Source organism: Ambystoma mexicanum, chromosome 14, assembly GCF_040938575.1.
Source record: "Ambystoma mexicanum isolate Mex_15411 chromosome 14, UKY_AmexF1_1, whole genome shotgun sequence".
Lineage (NCBI taxonomy): Eukaryota > Metazoa > Chordata > Amphibia > Caudata > Ambystomatidae > Ambystoma > Ambystoma mexicanum.
Window position 1 is genome coordinate 596914049 of NC_090940.1, and position 22732 is coordinate 596936780.

The 22732-nt window shown below is 44.1% G+C and overlaps 1 protein-coding gene across 2 annotated transcripts in view; it reads left to right on the forward strand.

Moving 5' to 3' along the window:
• TTC8 (tetratricopeptide repeat domain 8) overlaps positions 1-22732 on the forward strand; it is a 108859-nt gene that overhangs the window by 45790 nt on the left and 40337 nt on the right. For both annotated transcript variants that reach the window (XM_069637957.1, XM_069637958.1), the window contains 4 exons: positions 951-995; positions 3037-3122; positions 5114-5201; positions 7841-7951. In XM_069637957.1, the coding sequence (XP_069494058.1) occupies positions 951-995; positions 3037-3122; positions 5114-5201; positions 7841-7951 (330 nt within the window). The remainder of the gene's footprint in view (positions 1-950; positions 996-3036; positions 3123-5113; positions 5202-7840; positions 7952-22732) is intronic.

Below are 22732 nucleotides of genomic sequence, written 5' to 3' on the forward strand. Positions count from 1 at the left end.
AGGAGCAAGCAAAGTGCCGCAGAGCATGAGCGCCGGGAGTAGGAACCATGATTCAGTTCAGTGGTGGGTTGGCTATATTGCAGAAGGAAAATATTGTACTGCCTGCCGGGCGTTATACCGAAGACCACGACAGAGAGCAAAGAAGGACCAGTGACTGCAAGCTTTCTCTGATCTATATCCCAGCTATATAAATAATTTTGTTTTCTACTAAATTGTTTTTTATATCACAATGATTGTCGATGAAATGCTTTTAAACAAATTGCCTTCTACTAGTTTGCCTGAGCTGAAAAACACGACCTGTCCTATGTTAATAGCACCCAGAACTCTAGCCTTTAAGTAACCTGGTCGGAGACATTTCTGGAACTATTGATGCATAGTTGATCTGTGGATTCATCTTACTTGTGTTCCCAGTGGACATAGCGGACTCAAGTCCAATTCGGGAACTTGGGCTGCTCACAGCAGTATTTAGTAGAGCCAATCCACCTCAGATGTTATTTCTTCAGTTTTTTTTTTCTCACAATGCCATCACAGCAGTCGATTTGAGTGTGGGAACTGATGCAACAAGGGAATTTATGTTGTAAACGATTACAACTTTCTACCATGGGATAGTGCGGCTCACATGCACATGATCTACGGGCATCCTGTATGTCCTTTTATTTCCTGTCTGCTAGTGCAAACCCGGGAAGAGTTGGGAGATGGCCTATCCACTTCTACGAGTATCTCAGAAACCAAACCACTTCATAGGCACGCAATCCCCTTTCCCTCCCCCCCCCCACACCCCACACCCAGACCACAGCTCTGCTAGCTCGCTGTGCAATGGTAAGTATCTGAGAATCGTGGACTAGGTCTTTTGTTGTTTGTGGATGACTTCCTTAAATATCTGAGTCATGTATATTTGTCATGTGTACTTGTTTATCTCATGGTTTTAATCACTCTGTTTCTTTTTTTAGGCACTTTTTGAATACATCTTTCACCATGTAAATGACGTCAAAAATGTGAGTTTAAATCGTTAAAAGTAATCTGAGAGACCACCCCCAGCTTTTAGAAGTTCGCTACTCAACTCTGGGGAAACCGGGAGCGCTTCACCTGCTGCCTATTTGCACCGCTTTGTGTTTTAAGGGTGTTTATATCTGGGAGACCGTCAGTTATATGGGGGGGGGGTGTGTGTGCGTGTGTGTAGATTTTACTGCTCCTTTTTGTTCTGGTGCATGGCTCCACTTGCTCTTCACTTGTCTGTATCACTAGATCACTAGTTTATGGTGGGTATTGGAGGGGGCGGAAGTGTGTGGGTCTGTCTGTCTGTCTGTCTGTGTGTGTGTGTGTGTGTGTGTGTGTGTTTTGGAGGGGTGGGAGTGAGTGTGTGTGTGTCTGTGCATTTTTTCTCTGGTGTCCTGCTCTCCCGCCTTTCCAACTGGTTGCGTAAGCCTGCGGCAAAGATTGGAGAGGGATAAGGCTTCTCCAGTACTTTGGAATGGGGTCAATAGGCACAAGCCTCTCCCTCCCCTCCCCAAATGCACCAGGCCCCACTCTTGAACCGTGTGTCAGGGAGCATAACCTACCACTTTGTTTTTCAAACCTATCCGGCTGACATGGGAGGTGCTTTATCCATGCACCTCCCTTTTTAGGGTGGTGTTTTATTCCTTTGTGTCGTCATGGGTCATATATCTTTTGATCAGCTATATTGCTCTAGCATTCGCCTACCACCTACACATGCCGTTAATGACCATGGTCAAGTGGTGCACGAGATATGGTAAGCACTTCACAGCAGCTGACCCTCAAGTCTGCATCAGCTGTCTCAGGAGCTTTCACCACATATGTTTGTGTCAGTTCTGTACTGATATAAAACCCAGGCAGCTGAGAACTTGCTTGGTGTCAAAGCTAAAAAGGGTCCAGTCCAACAAGTCACCATGAACTTTGTGTAGGGACGGAGTACTTTGCATCCTAGCCGTAAGAGGGATTTGGCACCTGAAGCATCTCCAAGTAGACATCGCCTTTTGGTACTTCTTGTAAGGTTGCCCCATCACTTTCAAAGGGACCGCTAAATTCCTCCCACTCCTCAGAGGTTCAGGCCATATGCATTTGCGATTACCTCTTGGCAGGAAAGCACTGAGTCGGATGGCTTGGTCTGTGGTACAGGACAACTTTTTCAGCTCACATTCGGTTCCAAAGGTACTGTAGAAAAGTGTTCCTACTTCAGCACAGTTCTGAGGAGGTAAAGGACATTCTGAGAACCATAAATCTTCTAAGAAGGGGAAACCTAGCTACCTTCATTTAACTGCTTCATTGATTAATTCCCATGAAAGTTTCCAAACCACTTGCAGGTCTGAGTTTGTCCACCTCAGAGCCCAAGGCAAGGCAAAGGGCAAGGGTGGAGAGCCTGCTTTTGTAGGTGAGTGCATACACTTGTGTGCTGTGTCTTGGGGTGATAGATGGGCCAATGCAGAAAGACTTAGTTCATCCCTGTGGGGCTTTCAGAGATCACCAACCTCTGGTGAGCCAGTTATCTATCAGAGAACCTGGACTGAATACTGATGCAAACTGTTCCATTTTTATTTCAAATGTAGATTTCAATTTAGGTGTCAATAAGGGCAGAAGAAATCCCCATAATTGATTAAATACTAAATAAAAATGGGTGTTTCTAGTCCATTTTACTGTTAAGATTTCAGATTGTTCATGGGCATCGGTAGTATTTCTGCAATCTAGAATACCTCTTCATAATGTAAGTAAAAGAATGCTCAAAATGTTTTCTAGTTCTGCGACTGGACTGTTTTGTAGTATATCCAAGCTGTACTTCACTGTCTCGTAGAATCGGCATGTTATGCTTCTTTTCATGGAGTCTTCAGTCCAGACCAAACCGGTTTCTCAATCGCTATTCTTTAAACCCCAGCCAATGTTAAGTCTCTTTTTGTTAACCAGGGCAGTAGTTTTCTAAAGTTTCTGTCTGCAGTTGTAATTCAGCGATAACATGACCATAACATGTGGATGGCAGTGTCCTAATGATGGTCTCTTTTTTGTCTTCTTCGTTTACCTTTGCAGGCTCTGGATCTAGCTGCGCTTGCCACTGAGCATGCTCAGTTCAAAGACTGGTGGTGGAAGGTCCAACTTGGGAAATGCTACTACAGGTACGTATCACCTCTCCATCCCTTATGCCTGGGTTCCGGAAATCCTGCCTAAGCCGTTCTTCTAGAATGGTTTTCATCATTCCAGTTATTTGAGGTGGCTTACGTTTCCTTTGATGACCCAATGAGTAGATTGATTGAAGCATTTGCTTGTTTTTGCCAAAAGCTGCCCCAGTGCTCGTCATGGTTTCTTCACTGATGCATTGAATCAATTGAGGTAAAAGCAGCAAGAACCTCTGAGCTGCCAATCCTGTTTCATCTTGTGATGGAACGGGGCATCCATCGTAACTAGTTTAACATGATCCGGGAATATGCCCCATTAGATCCTGCAACACTAATCAGAGTTTTTCAGCCACTGGTGAAGACTGTTCATGGGATCCCTTTCACTATTAGAATGTTGCCTTTGCTGCCGTAATTCTTGGTATCTCAGTGAAGGACTAGTGTATGCTTTTGTGATGCAGTTACTGAGGCGTCCGTGTCAGGAGTTCTGACCCTTTATACAGGGAATGCACACTCTTGTGGTCACATTTGTATTTCTTTGATTAAAGCGTCTTTGGTTTCAGTTGCTGTTGTCTGACTTTTAGGACCTGATTCATGGAACGTTTTCCTATGGGATTGCGCCATTATAAAACACTTCCATGAATCAGGCCCTTAGGGTCCAGTATATCACCGTTTGGCTTCAATGCAGTGATTATGCATGAAGGAGTCCAGGGAGGAGGGTGTGTTATCTACTCTCTCTGTTTCATTGCTTGTATAGCAAATGGCGATTGTACATAGTGGAATTCTAGAGTGGATATCTGTCTTCAAATCTTGTCTTCTAAGACCTTTCTAAATCTCCTCTTTCAAATATTTCCACACTCATGGATTGGTCATACACTTTGCATCCCATTTTAAACGCACCGAGCTTTAAGCGGGCTTGTGCTTTATGCACCCAATTTGTGAATTTTTATTTTACTATTGGTTCTGTGTTTTTCCCATAAACTGCACATTTCTTGATGTGCATAGTCTCCCTACAAGATCACAATTAGTTGAAGTGATATATTTTGAAAATACTTGGGTGTAAGCACAAATCGAGAAATCGGGCCCAATTAAATTGCACAAATCTTGCATAATGCACATTTCCTCCAATACCTGCAATTACATTTCATTGGTTATTTGGTTCTCAAACCACAAATAAAAAGAATAACGCTGTTCTGTGCTTAAAAGTGGTAGCTGTGTTTATGAAAAAAGGTTGAGAAAAGGATATAGTCACCTTGCAGACTTTAGTTTACAGACTTAAAACCGTTCCTTACAGCCAGTATCTCACAAACTCTTTAGTAAAAAAAGAAAATGACTTGACTCTTTTTATCCAGGTGTGCGCACAAATATTTAAAAAGTACCTTTTTTTCAAGTGCCTGTACTATCAACTCACAACTTTTTTATATATTCCTTTAGAAATATGTTTCAAGTTCTTAAATTGGATAATAAATGCTTAGTGTGTTCAGTGGAAGGAGCAACTTGCTTGAATATATCAAATCTTTTGTGGATTGAAATTACAGACGTACGCAGAAAGGTCTTGTTTTTGAATATCGGCGTGCCATCCTGGATAAGGGCTACTCTTGTTACTGTTTTTACGATTGATGGTGCAGACTTTGGGAAGGAGGTGGATATTTAAGAATACAAGTGCGGAGGGGTACAGATTCATGTTTGGAAACCTTTCATGGGTGCAGTTTATTTCATACTGGAACTCTCTGATCCATACTCGGGTGCTTGCCTTTTTGTCATGCCATTCACTGGGATTGTTTAGTATTCATGTAAATACGTATTGATGAGTCCCTTCTCATGTAAATTGATAGTTATCTTGTATCTCCTCTAGTTTTCCATACATAGTTTAGTGCCTATTCCCACCATCCGTCTACTTAAAACTTCAGGTTTTCTTTGTCTACGTATGTTTGATGTAAAGGCTAATGCTGGCTCCCTGTTTTCTTTTTTTATGTATTGACTTTTTTTTTCAGATTGGGATTGTACAGAGAGGCCGAAAAACAGTTTAAATCTGCCCTCAAAAACCAAGATATGATTGACACTTTTCTTTTTTTGGCAAAAGTGAGTATGACCTCCCAATCTCATTAAATTGTAATCCTCTTGCATCTCTAGCTCCTTACGTTCGAAGTGGGAGCCAGAAGTACAGGGATGGGCGAATGCTGCACTCTGGAATATTCATAATCTTTGAAATGTATGCAAGTACCAAGTTCAGGAGACATCAAACTTATTCCTAATTAAGTCGGTTATTGCTAACTGTCGTAGGCGACATCTCCACAAAGCATACGGTCAACTGCTCAAAAGAAGCCCATCGGGTGTAAAACACGATAATAACCATAAACACCAATCTGGTTTTGGTAGGTGAAAGATATGGTGGCCCCTCCGCCACTACTGTTCCTTTTAATCCTGGTCTTCACTATATTGCACATCTCCCGCTCCTCCTAGAATGCCTACAAACTGTTGTTGTAAAGTCAATTTAGACCAGTTAGTCAGGTAGATAGTTTAGAATATCTGGATCAGAACATTTGTCTGCAGAAATAATGAAGAAGCCCTTGGTCACTTTGAACATTGAGTTTTCACAAGCTTAATATGCTCCTAGTTAATGCATTCATCAATTATTTTATTTATTCATAAACACTGCCTTAAATTAGAATTGTTGGTCTTAGTAGTTCTGGAAGTTCTGGTTAATTTCTGTACTGAATTGTGAGACTGGGGACTACAGTTTGTAAAGGGCATTGGTTTCCTTCCATGGATTTTGAAGCTAAATTATTAGTGTGATGCTTGGTTCTATCCTAGATTGAGGGGATTTATAGATGACCTATGATGATGATGATGATGATGATGATAATGGAGTGTGGATAGAACTAAACTTGGCCATTTTTCCTTGAGAGTGTGAGCAGTGTTGGAGAACAAAATGGGTGAGAGACATGTTCATAAGACCAGTACTAGTTTCAGTGACTGTGGGCCTAAGTCCAAATGCCCTAGTGTATATAGGCCATTGATCAGAGTAGAACTTCCCAGGGAAATTGTATGGAAAGTCACTCATTTGGGTCTAGTGGATCCTAAAAGCCTCAGTTGCTGTCTCCTGGTCAATGGTTGCTTGGTTTGCAGATGACGGCTGAGGGTGATGTCTGTTTTGGTGACACTTGTTACTGGCTCCTTCTCTGGAAGTTGCCAGTTTAGGTTCCCCTTGAGCCCACCACGGCACCTCTATTGTGTGATGGATATAGTGGTCTCTAGCTCAAACTCTGAGTGGTTTTCCCAGCCCCTGCCCCACTCGCTTACCCTATTCTGGCTTTGGGCCCCCAACCATTAGTCAAGCTTTTTCCCAGTTAGCCATTCAGGTTGAGATTTTGTGTGAGCGCCCTGGTCTGGGTGTGTGAGTCTGCTCCCTTTCTCTGTCCACACAATAGGACAATTGTACAAATCGTTTTTATTTTTTACGGTTCTCGGGTTCCTTACAGAACTCTGCAATATGGTTCCTGGCTTAACCTATACATATCTTTCCTCTTTTTTTTAGTTTGTTTTAACAAAGCCTATTTATTTTATTTGGTTGTCTTTGCAGTGCAACTTCTAGCAGGTCTCAAGAACTTTGAGGCAGCCCACCTGGGCATTGCTCAACGGGAAGCCACAGCTCAATGCCCACCCTCTATTGTGACTATAGTTCCAGCTTCCCAGGGCATTTACTCTCCTGTTTCCATGTTCATTGTTTCAACACACCCATGCTAACTGTGACACCCAGGTTTTGCAGAAGGCCTTCAAGCCTGACCACACAAAAGGTTGCTTGACATTCACTGTACAGAAGGACCGGCATCTGGCCCATCCCTCTCAACATTCCTTGCTTGTCTCCGTCCACATTTATATGTCATCACTAAATTAGATCCTTCCCTTCTTGAGCTTCATTGTAAATATATTGGGTAATTAATATACATCATGAGTCATTTCAGTAAGCAATACAGTGCTGTGTATAATTTAAGGGGCAGCATAAGGACCAAAGTGCAACTTTATGAAGTATTAAAGCATTCGACTGTTGACTCACTATATGTTGGGGACATCAATGTTGTGGCTTTTTTCATTTAACATAGATGTTCAGCTTAAATAAATGGGTCCCTTGTAACGTAAACCAAGAGCTCAATCTACCCTGGAGTTTAAAGACACTGGTCCACAGCTAGGCAACAGTGTTTCCCTCAAATGTAACCTCGTACTGTGTGGAGTTTGTTTCTCCTGTGTGTTGATCAAAAGTGCACTACTGTACTATTGAGCGAGTTAGTCTTCTGGAGGGTTGCCTTGACTGCTTTGCCCTTCTACTTGGAGAGTCAGGATGACTAAGAGGAAACAGCCTCTAAAGGCCAATAGGTTGCTATATCTCTGCCTTGGAGACAAGGACTAAGAGAAGACTCCCATGCTCTGAACCATGCTACAATCATTTTTTAAAGCGATAAATATAATGCACATTGCATACCCAAAGAGCCTCTTCTAATTTTGCAACGACGCCACTCCCCTTAAACCAGGGCCTCGCACAAGGTGTGTGTAGGCCCTCTTAAAAAAGAATGCTACTTAATTAATGTACAATAACCACAAACCTGATTTTTTTTTTTCTCTCCATATTTAAAGAAAGTGTAATTTGTAATTGCTGATTAATCCAGTCTGTTGAAATGACACAGAGTCCTTGCTTTCATTGCTTCTTTGTGTTTTTGATGTAGGTATATATCAGATTGGACCAGCCCATAACAGCCTTGCAGCTTTTTAAGCAGGGGTTGGATCGGTTCCCCGGCGAAGTAAACCTGCTGTGTGGCATTGCCCGCATCTATGAGGTAGGAATTTAATCCTGGCCCTTTCATCTATTGTACATAACTCTCATGAGTAAGTGTTACTTTATTGTATTGCCAAGTCTTTGCATACCTTTATAAATAAACATATAGCAAACGTTCCTTATGCTGCATTAACCGTATTAGGTTCCTAAAGGATATTGAAACCCTCATAGTACCATGGATGGCTAAGGTCTTCCCTGTTAAATCTCTTCTGACCAGGGCAGTGGTCTTATATATTGATTAGATAGAGATGTATCTTGTGAAATGTTTTAAGGTTTACTTGGATTAATTAAAATGAACTGACTCACTAATTTGATCATGTGTTTTTGAATTGTAAATCTGTTATTTTATGTTCAATTGTTTGAAAATGTCTCTTATGAATTTTAGTAAGATTGTATGGAATTGTTTATTTTTGTGTTTGTAAAAAGTCACATTTTGACTGATGCAGAATAAACATTTTTTTTAAATGAACCGTATTAGAAATGTGTGTCATGTTTTAATTTCACACCGTTTATTGGTGATTTTCAGAACTACAGAAAAAGTACTTGGTCTCATTGCATGGCCCTGAGCTTGAGAAGCTGCCTCCTATTTCACACACTGTATCTAAAGGAGACCTGAAATAGTGAATGCTTTCGCATGCAATCAGCATTCCACCTGCCAGATCCACACGTGCCCTAGACCCAGCTCCCAGATGGGGGAAAAGCAAACTACCACCTGATTGAAACCAAAGCCCAATACAAAATAGAGCCGATACAGAGACCGTACACAGAGTCACGCTGCCAAACCTCTGCCCGCCTTCAAGATGGCGGATGTGAGGCTTTAAATGCTTGCCCACCCCAGACTTGTAATAACTAGAACCAATCTACCATCTACCTGGCTAGCCGATTCACACCCCAGAACTCTAGCCACCCGCAGAGAGTAGCCCAAGCTCACTGTCTCTCCCTTCCCAGGTTCAAACTTCAGAAAGCGGGTCGGGTTAGTTTCCCAGTCCTCGCCACTAAACTGTGGAACTCGTTGCCCAACCCCCTCAGATCGGAACCTTCCTTCCATTCCTTCAAGAGCAAAGCTAAACTGTGGCTTACTGCTCAAGACACCATTAACTCTCACTTGCCACATCGGCTTTAAATCTACCTCTGAGAACGACCTTGTACCATTGCCACTGCCATGGTCCGGCATGCACCCTGAATGTAAATACTTTGTAAACAGCCTGTAAGTTATGTGATTGTATATATATTCTGCATCTTATATTCTGTATCTTGTACTACTGTGTCCTGTTGTATAATATGTCACTGTAACTGAAGATATGCGCCCAGATGTCTTTGGGGCCAGGCGCGCTATGCAAATAAACAAAATACAAATTACAACAGGGGAGGGACTGAGCATAGCTAGCTAAGGCACCAAAGTGGTGAATTCAGTACATCCGAGAAAGCTTGCATTGAAACTGGCATGGTCAATCGCGAAAAGAGAGTTGAAAGAAGTTGAAGATGCTACAATCAATACATTATTCATTAAACTGGGGCTGGGAGGATAGCTCAGGGGCAGCACGTTTGTCTTGTAGCAAGACTACTCCGAGCAACACAGGTTCGAATCCCAGTCCTGCACTTAGAGACTGGTCTCCGGTATTAAGCAAGTTATAAAAAAAAAGTATTAATTAAACAGGTTGATCACGAATATTATAAAGTCCAATAGTTTGCTGAAGGAAGGGTGTCGGGCAGGATTACCTACTGTGATGAATCCTGTGGCATCAACACTGATCCCCATCCTAAAATCTCCTCCCATGTGGCCAGTGGACGGCATCCGCTACCTGATCCTGACCCTGGGGTTGGTATAAGGGAGGATCACATGGGAGGAGATGGCTGTCTGACAGAAGTGCTGATCATCATCAGGAGGGACGCGCTATGGCCCTCTTCTATGTGAAGATCTTATAATCCCTGCTTTCTTGATGGCATATTGCTAGTATACCAATCCTTCTAATAAACTCAAAGACCTCTTCTTGCTAGACATTCTAGGCAGGATGACATTCACCCTTTATTTACACGTTGTGTTCATTTAACATCTAGGTGTCGCCATCTTGACTTGAATGTAAATCCAAAGCATTGTAACTTTACGAAGCCTCAATCTCTAATGTATTCCAAATCCCAGAAAACCTATAGTACTGGGACGAGGAAGAGGAGAAAGGAGTTAATGTGGAGAAAGAAGCACACCAAGATGAATGTGCAGACTATTTATTGGTATTCCAGTCAGCTGTGCGAGACATTTAAAAATGGTGTGCTTTTGGAGCCAAACTGAACAGAAAGGGAGGAGAGATGCAGAGCGGGCACAGCGGGAAGCAGAACCAGAGAGAGACACATTCGGGCAAGCTACGCTGAAGGAGGCAATTGCTTCCTACCGGAGAGGAGAAAGGCCGGGAGCAGCGTGGCAGAAGCAGAAATGTGAACTGCGAAGGAGCCGGCAGCGAGGAGAAGGCTGGCGGAAGCGCGCTGATGCTACAGAGCCATCATTTCACCGGTGCCTGCAGGGGGGGGGGAACTCTTCCTCAGTGTTCCAAAGGTCGGGATGCCAAGAGATACCGGTGAGTCTGCCCTGGAGTGTTGGGAGGACCGGGGCGTACCGACAGGAGTACCAGCAATTACCAAGATGTTTATATGTTTATGTGAATATCCACTAAGTAACATTGAAAGATTAAGTTTAAGCAAGTCTCCATATACGGGATGCCTATATGGGGAAAGCTTGAGTAAACATTATGAAAAGCAAATGAACATTACTAGTGAAGTGATTGAAAGGCAGGATTTGTACAACTCTTCATATGAGATGTGCACGGTCGGTGCAGGGAGGATTGGAACAAGGATTGCCACAAACTAATGAACCATAATTAATGAAGTTGAAGAGCAAAACGTGAACAGGCCTCCAAACAGGGGATGCCAATGTGGCAGAGGCTGGAACAAGTAATAACTGAAGCCAGTGGAGTATAAAACAGTGAAGAAGTAAGAACTGTGTTATACTTGAGAAGGAAAGAGTATTGAAAGATTATGGTGAAGGTGTTGCATTAGGCAGTGAGCCTTTGGGGAAGGGGAAATACCTGGCAGGAGAGTAAACCAGGGGTTCCTTTTGAAACTAGAGGACCCTTCTTGGGGGAAGATACCTGACCGGAGAGTACACCGGGTAAACCAGCTAAAGTTCATAAATAGAAAAGACATTGTAACACAGGTTCCTGGCAGGGCAGTATACAAGGAAATCCTAATCAATAAACTGCTGAGTAGAAATAGACCCTTTTTTCAGCCATCCTTACAAAAGTCATGAACTGCTTTGAGAAGATACTTTTTGACATTCTTGAGAAATAGTTGCATAAGGGAGACTTTTCCACTACTCTTGGGGAATCAGTGTTTGGGAAGGACAATGTTTTCATCATCCCTGAGCAAGTGCTAAAACCATCCTTGCTCAAGTTGCCAAGAGATACTTTACGTTCATTGAAACATCATTTGTTTGGAAGAGACATTTTCATCTTAAGATGGTGTTATATGAAAGAGACCTTTCCAATAGATTGTGTCCTCCCACGTATTCCTCATCTTTGATATCTCCAATATCCAGCTTCAGCTGCTTCAGAAAGATTGGGCCTCTCTCTTGAGGATGATGTAGCAGGAGGATAGCTCAGTGGCAACGTGCTTGCCTTGGAAGCGAGATGACGCGAAGGAACACAGGTTCGATCCCCGGGTCCGCACTTAAAAACCTCCGGGTATTTAAGCGCGTTATGCAACTAAGACCACAACAAAATAAAAAAATCTGTAACAGCGCCTCGATGCCCCCGGGCTGTGTGAGCACTTTAAAAATGCAAACAATTGAAAATTAAATCGAAGGCATATATAGCATGCGCAGTGCAGGTTGGCTTCAGTTCCATTTTTCGGAGTAAGCTTATGCTTCGAGAACTACAGCGCGCTTCAGTATTTCCTAGAGAAATTCTGAATATGTCTTCGTCTTCGACACCGACTACACCAAAGACCAGGTTTAAAAAGTATCAAGACTGCGATGCCAAGATGTCGCTGACTGATCCACATAAAGTATGCTTGTGGTGTCTCGGTGTGGAGCGCAAGACCTCAGCCTGTTTAAAGTGTCAATCGATGACTGGAAAAGCTCTGAAGGAGCACAAGGGGAAATTGGCGGTAGGTAGATTCCCTAAGACTCCATCCACTAACCCGTTCAAGAAACGAGAGGTGACTCTCCTCGAAGAAAGACTAAAAGGTCCAGGGTGAGGTGTGGCTCCCACCACTCCTCGTCGAAGAAGAGGCACCATAAATTGCCTATTTCAACGTCCTCGTTCGACTCCTCTCCTGAGAGGCTATATCCTGTCCCACTAAGGTCTCCACTCCTGCTGAATGGGAAGCATTTAGGCAAGAAATGCTTAAGATATTCGAGAGCCAAAAACCCTTGAAGCAGGCAGGCCATGCTCCTACCGTGCCTTCTAAAGCCGGTAAGGAAAGGGCTCGAGTCCGGGACAAAGGCCAGATGACTTGAGCTGAAGGCTTTTCTGCCCTCTGTACAGGGCTGGAATGTCCTGATAATGACAGACAACACAGTGGCCATGTACTACCTCAGCAAGTGAGGACGTGTAGGGTCACTACCACAGTGCAGAGAGGCAGTGCTGCTCTGGTTCTGGGCAATCCAAGAAGGAATCTCACTATTGGCAGCTCACTTAGCCGGAGAGAAGAAGACTGTGGCGGACGCTCTGAGCAGACAGAGCACAGTCTCCCATGAGTTGTAACTAGCTCAGGAAGTCCTTCAAGAGATCTTCACACTTTGGGGAACCCCTCCAGTGGATCTGTTGCTGACCAGTTTCAACCGGAAGGGCGAACTGTTCTGCTCCAGGGAATTTCCCCCAAGAAGAGCTCTAGGAGACGTGTTTGTGATGAACTGGGAGTTTCCAATCCTGTACGCGTTTCCTCCAGTCCCAGTCATTCCTCACGTGATCAGCAGGTTGAGAAAGTTGGAGAGACAAATGATCCTAATTGCCCCGGATTGGGCCAGGAGGACGTGGTACCTGGACCTTCTGGACATGTCCATCTGCCCTCCAATACGTCTTCCACAAAGAGAGGACCTTCTTTCGCGAAAGGTTGGTCGGGTTCTGCATCCAGAGGTCAAGACAGTCCGCTTTCAAGCATGGTTTCTGAGAAGCTGAGATACAAGGATTGGGACCTCCCGGATGAACTAATAGACATTTTGCTTTCGGCCAGAAGGCCGCAACAAAGTCTTTGTACCACTGCCATTGGAACAAATTCTACAATTTGTGCAGGGACAAGAATGTGGACACTTTGCTATGCAAACACCACAGGTGTTATCCTTTCTACTGTACCTAGCCAATCTGGGGCTCCAGGTCGGGACCATTAAAGGTTATTTGGCAGGTCTATCCATCTTCAAGTGCTCGTCTGAGGAAACTTAATATTTTAAGATCCCTTTGGTGATACAATTTCTGAAGGGACTCACTAATGTGTTACCTCCATCTCCCTTTCAGGTTCCCGTTTGAGACTGCAATAGGATGTTAAAATGTCTTGTATGCACCATTTGAACCTATCCGTTCATGTCCCTTAAGTTTACTAACTTTCAAGACCATCTTGTTGGTAGCACTAACTTCAGCCCCTAGAGTAAGTGAGTTGCAGGCACTATCCTCTAAACCACCATTTACAGTGTTTCACAAGGACAAGGCCGTCCTGAGGGTTAAGCCTTCATTTCTACCTAAGGTCATTTCAGACTTTCATTTAGGACAAAAGATTGTGTAACCCACTTTCTATCCTCCACCTCAGGTTGCACAGGCTCAATCCACGTAGGGCTCTGAGCTTCTACATTTCAAGGTTGTCAAAACTTTGCCTGGATGACCAACTAGTCATAGGTTATATGGGTCACAGACTGGGTCAGGCTGTAACAAATCAGACGTTATCCAGATGGATCATTCTAGCTATTTCAGAATGCTACAGGCTAGCCGGCAAGGATCACCCAGATGGGTTGAGAGCCCATTCCACTAGGGGCATGGCTACTACTTCTGCTCTGCAAAGAGGTATTCCTATTAAAAACATATGTGAGGCAGCTACGTTGTCTACAATACACACTTTCACTAAGCATTACTGCCTTGATTCTACCCCAAGTCAGGATGGAAACTTTGGAAAAGCTGTCCTCCATTCTGTTCATTGAAACAATTGATGGCAAAATTCTTACTCCCTCCACAAAGACAAACACTGCCTTGGGAGTCTATCAAAGAGGAGGAATACATGGGAGGACAAAATCCATTGAAGAACAAGTTACCTCTGGTAACGTTCTTTCGACTGGATGTTCCTCCCACATATTCCTCATCGCCCTCCCAGCCTACCCCTCAGTAGAAATTGACAGCTTTGGCTCCTTCAAAGCCTAGTACGGTCACACCCGTGTTGATGTGGGTAGTTCTACTTGAGAATGACATGAAAAAACAGAACTGAAGCCAATGGGTGCTGCGTGTGCTATATATGCCTTTGATGACATCCTCAAGACCGAGGCCCTCAAGGGACATTGAGTCGACTGCATCGACGCACAGCGCCCCTCTGCTGAAATTTCTCTTTCCGAAGCAGTTGAAGCTTGACATTGGAGATATCAAAGATGAGGAATATATGGGAGGAACATCCAGTTGAAAGTAAGTTACCAGCGGTAAGTAACTTGTTCTTCTACCACTCCTACTCCTACGGAACTGTTGTTTTAACTGAACATTTCATACCTGAAACAATTCAGGGGAAGCAAACTATCCCCTGGATCCAAGGATTGCTTTGTTGGATGTATAAACTTAGTTGTTACACTTATTCTTCTAAGTTTCAGACATTTTGTTGTTCATTTAAGTGTGAGGGTCAGATAGGTTTTGGACACACAGACTATTTGCTTAAAGTTGGGACAACGAGACCCAAACTGTTTCGTAGTTTTGATTTCAAATACAGGGAAACTCTCATTTGGATAGGGATAGAAAGGCCTTTTTTTAAACCCTTTTATTTTAATAAAATGTCCAATTTTGAAAACATTACCATTTATGTCTCTCTCATATTTCTGACCCCTCACACTACCTAGAAGAAGGAGATGTAGCAAAGGAGCCAGAAGGGACAACCAGAGCCTTAGCGAGAATGCTGAGAGCTGGTGAGGCCCAAATCTCAGATCCTGGCAGAGAAAGATGTAAAGGAAGCGAAGCGCTAAAAGCTTACAAAGGAGCTATATCTTGGGTTCTGGCCATGACCAAAAGGAGACGCTTGAAACCTTTTAAGTTCATGGCTGCTGTGGTTGGATAAGAAACCAGAGAAAACCTTGGCCCAAGAGGGCAACCTGTTTCTGAAAATACCACAGCTTCATCAAATCCTAAAGTATGGTGGAATTAATAATTGTGGGTAGAGGAGTTCAAGAAGCCAGCTGGCTGCTGTATCCGTGGGACTTTGAAGCCAAGAAATAATCTGTGGCGCTATGTTATTGAAACTGTTTATTAGAATAGGGAATCCTGAAAGAAGTGGTGCTGGCCGAGCAAGGCCCTTGCACCAGTTTGAGTAAATCCATTTGGTCAAATCGTGGCTCCTTTAGTATCGCTGTGCCTCTTGTGTTTTTTAGTTGTAACCCTAAGCCCTGTAGGCGTTCACCCCATTCATCTGGTTACTTTTGAATAAAGGTGCTGCACTACATTTGCAGCTCTTGTGTGATCTCTTGATCCTTAGTCGTAATAAACAGTATTCAGGAAATCTAAGAATTCTAGCAAGCACTTTTCACATGGGGCAGGGATGTCATTTGGGGGTGACCAGGCGTCGCACCTGCGACCCCTGAGGTCTCCCTTGCTACCCATAAAATAAAAGCTTGTTTTTTTTTCTTTTTATTTTAATTGAAGCTCCTGGGCTGTGGCCAGTGGCTCTTTGTTTTTGGAGTGGCTGGCTTCCTTGTTTAGGCCTCTTCAAAAACAGCGGGGTTCCACAAGTGTAACACTTTGAGCAGTTACCCTAAATAAGAAAGAATAGGAATAACAAATCATTTGTCTTTCTGGAATTCTATACAGTAATTGCTAGACTCAAGTTTATTTCAGGCACACTTGAGGGGGTGAGTTCTTAAACGCCTCACATTCACAATGCAGGCAAAAACTTCCAAAAAGCATTTAGAATAGAATAAGCATCAATTTCGGACTATGTATTTTTCTTTGTTGCAAGTTGCAGTTATAGCATGGTTTGTTCTGCCGTTGTCTCTGTTACGATCATCACAAGATGTTCCATCTCAGTGTCCTCGGTCACTTAAAAAAATCCTTGTGCCTAAAAGCTGGTGTACAGTGTAGAAATGTTTGACCATAGCACATAAAGTGGCCCTTGATTTAATTGTGCCACAATTACTGCTTTGTTGTAATGTGTCTATCTTTCCTATCTCCATCGCATGCTGTTCAGGATGTTTGTTTACATGTATGAGGTAACGAGTGTCCAGAGTGCAGGGGTGCCGTGTGACTGCACTGCTTTCCCAGCCCTACTCTAAATTCTTTAACACACAGTTATGAACCCTCCCAATGGTATGTATTTTCCCAACCTCTGAAGCCTGAAAAGCAGGTTTGACATGTGACCAACTTTGCACCAGACCTGCCGATGAACTGGCATGCTGTTAAATCTCAGTTACCAGTTTAATGATCTACACTACAGAGTGTAATTTGCTTTCTGACTTTGAGAACATTCCGTCATGTAATTGCTCATTTTACTATAGCCGGTAAGATAACTCAGTGGGTTGAGCGCTCACTGCTGCGATGTGTGATCTGCAGGTTCGAATTCCAGCAAGGCCAACTCAGCCTTTCATCCTTCTGATGTTTATAAATGAGTACCAACACAGGTTGGGTGATATTGTATGTATATTTTTTCTATATGAAGCGCTTAAGTGTAAGTGCTATATAATAACATCATTATTATTTGGCCTTGGACTTCTGCTTGCATTCACAGTAATTTGGTAAAATGGGCCTATATGCAATGATATTAATGATACATAAGGTGATCCATTCTTGTTTGAAATGTATATCAAATTACAGTGATATCGTAACCATATTTATTGCAGTGTACTTAAGAACAATGCTATGTGATGCCACTTCTGTTTTATCAAGGGGTGAAAGGTTGTGTTCCATTGCTTCCCGTGATGTCACTTGGTGGTGGGGTCAAATGACATCACTTCCTGTGATGTCTTCAGAGGCCAATGGTTGTGTGGTGTCACTTCCGCTACCCCTGGCATTTTGGTGAAATGACATCCCTGGCTTAGGTACCTAATACCTGTAGTATTGAAATACCTGTAGTATTCGAGTACAAAACCTCTCTATTGCTAAATAAATAAGTGTTTTATATACTTACCATTGTTATCAATCTCTTGTTAGCCATATGTTACACTACGCTCCTGGTCTCCTTAGTCTAAGCCTTACTGCTGATCCTTGTCACCAAGTGAGAGTTTGGTTACCCTTTTGTGTTAAATGTGTGCAGGGCCACTAAGGTCAGCTTGCAAGAACGCTACACCAGTAGTGATTCAGTAAAAACCTTCAAGATAAGTTGTATCAGCAATGGTAGACTGGTATAAAGACTCAGTGAAACAACACAGAGCTTCCAACCAATAGACCAGTATGCTACTATTGCAGTAAGCAAAGTTTACTGTAACTATTGAGCATGGAAGACTTCACAACAGAGGCTCTAGGCAAGCTTAAGTCTGAAAACCGTAAGTAGCTGTATATTGCATGGGGTATTGGTGGAACAGGGATTCAAGGCAGGGAAAGGTCAGATTATAAGGAGTGCATGAATTACTCCTTTAATACTATGTTAAAGGTGCTAATTCAGCACCTACCAACTGTGAGAGTAAAGAAGGGGGAGGTTGGGGGCAGCTACATGGGAAATTACCCGGGTATTCTAAGTGTGAGAAACCAGCAGGTGTCTCACCCGCTAGTCCCTGGGCCAGGACACGGCCATTGCTTTTGGATCCAGTTCCTGGGGGTGGACCAGTGCGGGATGATCACCTGGGTGAGAGAGGTCTTCGGGGAATGAAAGTGGGACACAGGATGGCGAGACGCGGTATCCCTCTCTTCCCTGTAACACCTTTACCCCATCCTACCAGGTAGGATATGTGGGAACCTTACCCTGTCCCCTTTTCCTTCTCTAACACCTCCACACAGACGGCCCGCTCTGGGAGAAAACGGACTCCGACCGAGCAGTGCACCTGACTTGTCCCGCTACTATGGTCATGCAAAGTCGGGCAATTACTGACAATCACTCACACCTGACTTCCATTAAACTTCCCCACATGAATAAAAGGCGGAGCATGAGAGCACACTCTGAGCGAGGCAAAGCATATGAAGGTACAGCAGTTTCGAGTCGGCACGTGAACTAAGGGAGAAAGACGGCAAACCCTGAAGGGTTCATAAGAATGGAAGCACCATTGACCTTTTTGGCAAGACGCTGTTACTTTCAAGAATCCTTCAATGCAGAAAGTGTAAGGCCAGGAAATCAGACTGTAGAATCCTGCATTGTGTCGAAGATTCCGAGGGCCCTCCTGCATAACTGACCAAGGCAGGGAGGAGCAGCAGAGGCTGTGGTATTGTCCTTGGCTCCAAGAACAAGGAAGCAAAGAGAGATTAACACAGCCAGTGAGTTGGGGAGTCCGATGCAAGCCCGGCATTTGTTGAAGTCAAGATTGCAAGCAGCAGCATTGTATAACCAGTGCTGGAGCGAACATTGTTAAACGTGTATGATGAAAGACGCGAGTAAAGCTAAACTGTTACTGAATGTTTGAACTTAAATATGATACTGTTGACAGAGTGATCCGGCACCGCAAATGTGCTCAATCAAAATTCTCTGCAAGGTATTCTGCCAAGAGAAACGAAAGTAGAAGATTGATTTGAAATACAATTCTGTGAAGTGATTCAAAGTGGTCCTGCAACAGTTTAAGCAAAACATTCGAAAGTCTTTGATTCTGATATCAAGAGGATCGTAGCCTGAACAAGGGGGATCTGTGGTCCGAGCCCGAACGAGGGAGACCAATTGTGCACTAATGAATGTGAAAACCCTGAAAAGGGAACTTTTTTGTGTTTGTTTGTTACATCAGGCCCTCTGTAATAAGAGACTGTCATTGGGAGAGATACTTTTGCGAAAGGCCCTGATGCCTGTGTTTTGAGTTGTTACCTCGTGGTTAAGAAGCCAGAGTGTGTGCGAAGCTTGCACGTGCCGACATTGCCCCATGCTGAAAACGTAGGGAAGGCAAGCCAACTGCTCAACAGTCCTGACATATTATTTCTTGAACACTTTTCTGATTGCATACACCATTATCCCACACACTTTTGTATTTACAAGTAAGGATTGGCGATAGTTTATTAGTATAAGCACTTTTATTTGACCGAGACTTGAGTAGGGCTGCGTTATTATTATTTGATGGTCGTAGCTTGCTCCCATCCTTAGGTTTAGATAGGCGTTCAACCCATTTGAAGTTCAATAAACACCCTTGAACTGTGATCACTTGTGTCAGTCTTCACTGTTTGATACCATGCCTTCTTTACACTAAGCCACAGACTCCCCGTATAAAGGGCTTCACCTGGAACGGTAGCGGGTAATGATGCATTGGGTGCACACTTAGCTCAAGGACACTGCCCTATGATTTAGCTAATGAAGGGGAAAGGGAAAAATAGCGCCATCAAAAACACATGTAGTGGGAAATCCCCTTGGAGGGGCTGGGGGACGGTAGGGAGAGCTGGAACTGGGAAACCTCAAACTGAAACACTTGACCAGTACGACGGTTCTGCAAAAGCGGGATGGGGCTTAAGCTACTCATTATGAGAAAAAGAACATAACCAGAACAAGGTGATGTAATCAGAGAGCGGTCAGCCAAAACCAGCCGCCGAGTACGGCAGCAGGGAAAAATGTCTCTGTACCAATGTGCCATCACATGACCGCTGATGCCCATCAGCAGGCAGCTGTGGGAGAGTAACACTGGATGGTGTGGCGTTCCTGGGAGAACCAATTGGACGGTAAATTCCTGAGCTCTTGGGAGCTGGCCAGCTTCCAAGGTATCTACCATAGAGTTTGCGACGGTCATCATCCAAGAGGTATCGTGTTATGTCCCCTTTCCCACCAGCTGCAAAGTGTCTCATGTTCCGTTCTTGCTGGTGTTGACCAATGGCAGTGTTTAAAGTTCCGGCGGTCAGCACAAATGTTACTTTAGAAATAGCAAGTTGTTCTGGGGTGTGAATAAATGTGGTACCACATGGGGAGGCATTGTGATGGGGAAATTGTTAAACTGTTTGCTTACATTACGCTTCACTAATCAACGTAAACTTTGAGGATGGTGATGTCCATGAACCAATGGAATCTCTGGGAAACATAGAAAAAGTTCATTCTCCAACTTGCAAGTGTTTCGATGGATTTCTGACCATTGTAGGTCTTGGTATAAAAATACTGTTCGTATTCCATTCAGATATCAGTCTTTCGATCAGACCCTATCCACTGTTCTGTTTATTTGTGCTCACCTAGCTGTAATAAAAAGTGTTGCTTCTTGCCCTGTGTTGGAGGCCCCAGAGAGATATCTCAGTCCTCCCCGGACCGGTTCTATGTGATATCACCACATTGTAAAGACCGAACACAATAAGTAATTTATTTTGTGTCTGCCTTTTTGTGTTGGTTTAAAAAAATGCAGCAATATGACATGCTCCCGCCCCCTACCCCACCAACGGGATCCCTTCCCCACCCTCTCCTGCCGGTTATGTCAGACGGGGGGTGTTTCACCCCCGCCCAAACTCTCCTATACACACCCACCACCTGCTACCCAGCACCCGCTACCCAGCACAACACACACCAAGTCCACACACATCCATACAGGCAAACACTCAAACACTGGTGTGTGGCATGGGCTGACAGTTCAATTTAGAATGACTGCTCTGTGCGGTCACAGAGCGGTCATTCTAAATCGATCTTTTTAGTTTTCGGTCAAGTGGAAACTATGTTTTTACTTCGTACCCCTGGGACCACTGAGGGTATCCAGGCTGCCCTCCCTGGGGACACGGGTCTGGCGACCACAGACCTGTTCACTGTGCATCACCGTGGAGGCTTTGCAGGTGCGTCATTGGGGGTATGAGTTGTCTGTTTTTTGTAGATAGGGACACGCGTGTGGTTGTTAGTCATTTAGTGGTGAGGGCTTGTGGTGGACAACTAAGCATCAAGAGGTATCTTCTGTAAAATAGCAGACTTTCTTGCACTTCAACAGCAGGAGTATGCTGGTGATGCATGGACACTCTTGCGCTTACATAGGGAACGGTGAGCCTGTGGAGAGGACTGTCGAGTACTAACATTGAATGGTCAGGCCTGTGGAGAGGGCCATTGCGATTGAGTGGAGTGCCTGGTGCGGCCTGCAGAGAGAGCCAGAGTGAACGTTGAGAGGTGTGATTGGGAATAAAAGAAAAGAAATAAAGGAAAGAGTTGGAAGAACAGGAGGGGGTGGGGGGGACACAGGGTAGTAGAATAAAAAGAGTCAATAATGGCTTATGTGGACAGCCCCCTAGACCATAAGTGCCGCAAATCGCCCCAGTATCATGATAAACTATTAAAATATCATTTTTAGTGGGCCGGGGAGACTGCAGGGCAGTGTTTCCATGCATGGCCAGGGGAAGGGATATTTGACAGTAAGATGATGGAGAATATGTTCTCGTACCTATTAAAAAAAAAATATATAAAGGCTCTAAGACGAATAACGGGCAAAACGTATTGGGTCTGTGGAAATTATAAAAAGAGACTGAAGGGGGAAACATTGAAGAAAGAAGAAGTCTGTGCGAGGGGTCTGAATGAGCTCACTGAGCCACCCGCAGTAGCAGGCGGAACCACAGTGGTGCTAGGACATAACATGGTGCCCCATTACACACGGGTCAGTGTGGTAGGAGGGAACCCTTTCCCCTTACTGCCGAATAACTCACAGCAATAGAGGGGCCCACAGAAAGTCTGAGCTTGTCCAGTCCTGGCAGCAACTAACGACCCTGACGGGAAACCTGAGGTGGCAGTGAAAATGGGACTAAGAGAGTTCTTGTTTCTCTTAGATGCAGAAACAACCAAGTCCAGCATCAGGGAGGGGGGACTCCTGTTATCTAACAAAGTGATGGATACGCAGGGCTTTTCTGGCATAGTGGTCGCGGTTCCAGTAACAAACTATTTACTTTAACCATAGGGACACAACACCTCGTAGCTAACTTACTGTTCACCAAAGACACACCCATCAATATCTTGGGGGGGAGACCTGCTCAGCAAACTGAATGTAACCATATCATTCAGAGAAAGGGATGGTGTGCTCCATGCCTGGCGTTTACTATGCCAGTGTAGCAACTCTTCTCTTGGCAGCTCACGTGCAAAGCACCTTGCAGGCACAGCCACTATACCACAGCATGTTCCTGTACGCGGTAGAAGTTCTGCTAGGATGGGTCCCGGGAATACAGGGGAAGGTGTACCGACTGGCTTCAGAGTTCCTATTCAGACCACAGTGCCAGAAGGACGGCTTAAAGGGGGAAAACAATGGTGTTACAGCTGGAAGAAGCAATAATACTCAAAGACATGGTGATTCTGTGTAGAACAGACGATGACAACATGGAGTGGCGAACAGTGCTGTGCATTGACCCCCACCTTGACAATTACAGGAGTATCAGATGAACAGTTGTTCACCGATCGAGAGGCGCAAGCGGAGATGGTGTTCCAGCTATACATACCTTGCCCAGTTCAGATATTGGAAGAAATGGTGCCCATTTTGACACAATTAGTGAAGAAGGAAAATAAACTCGCA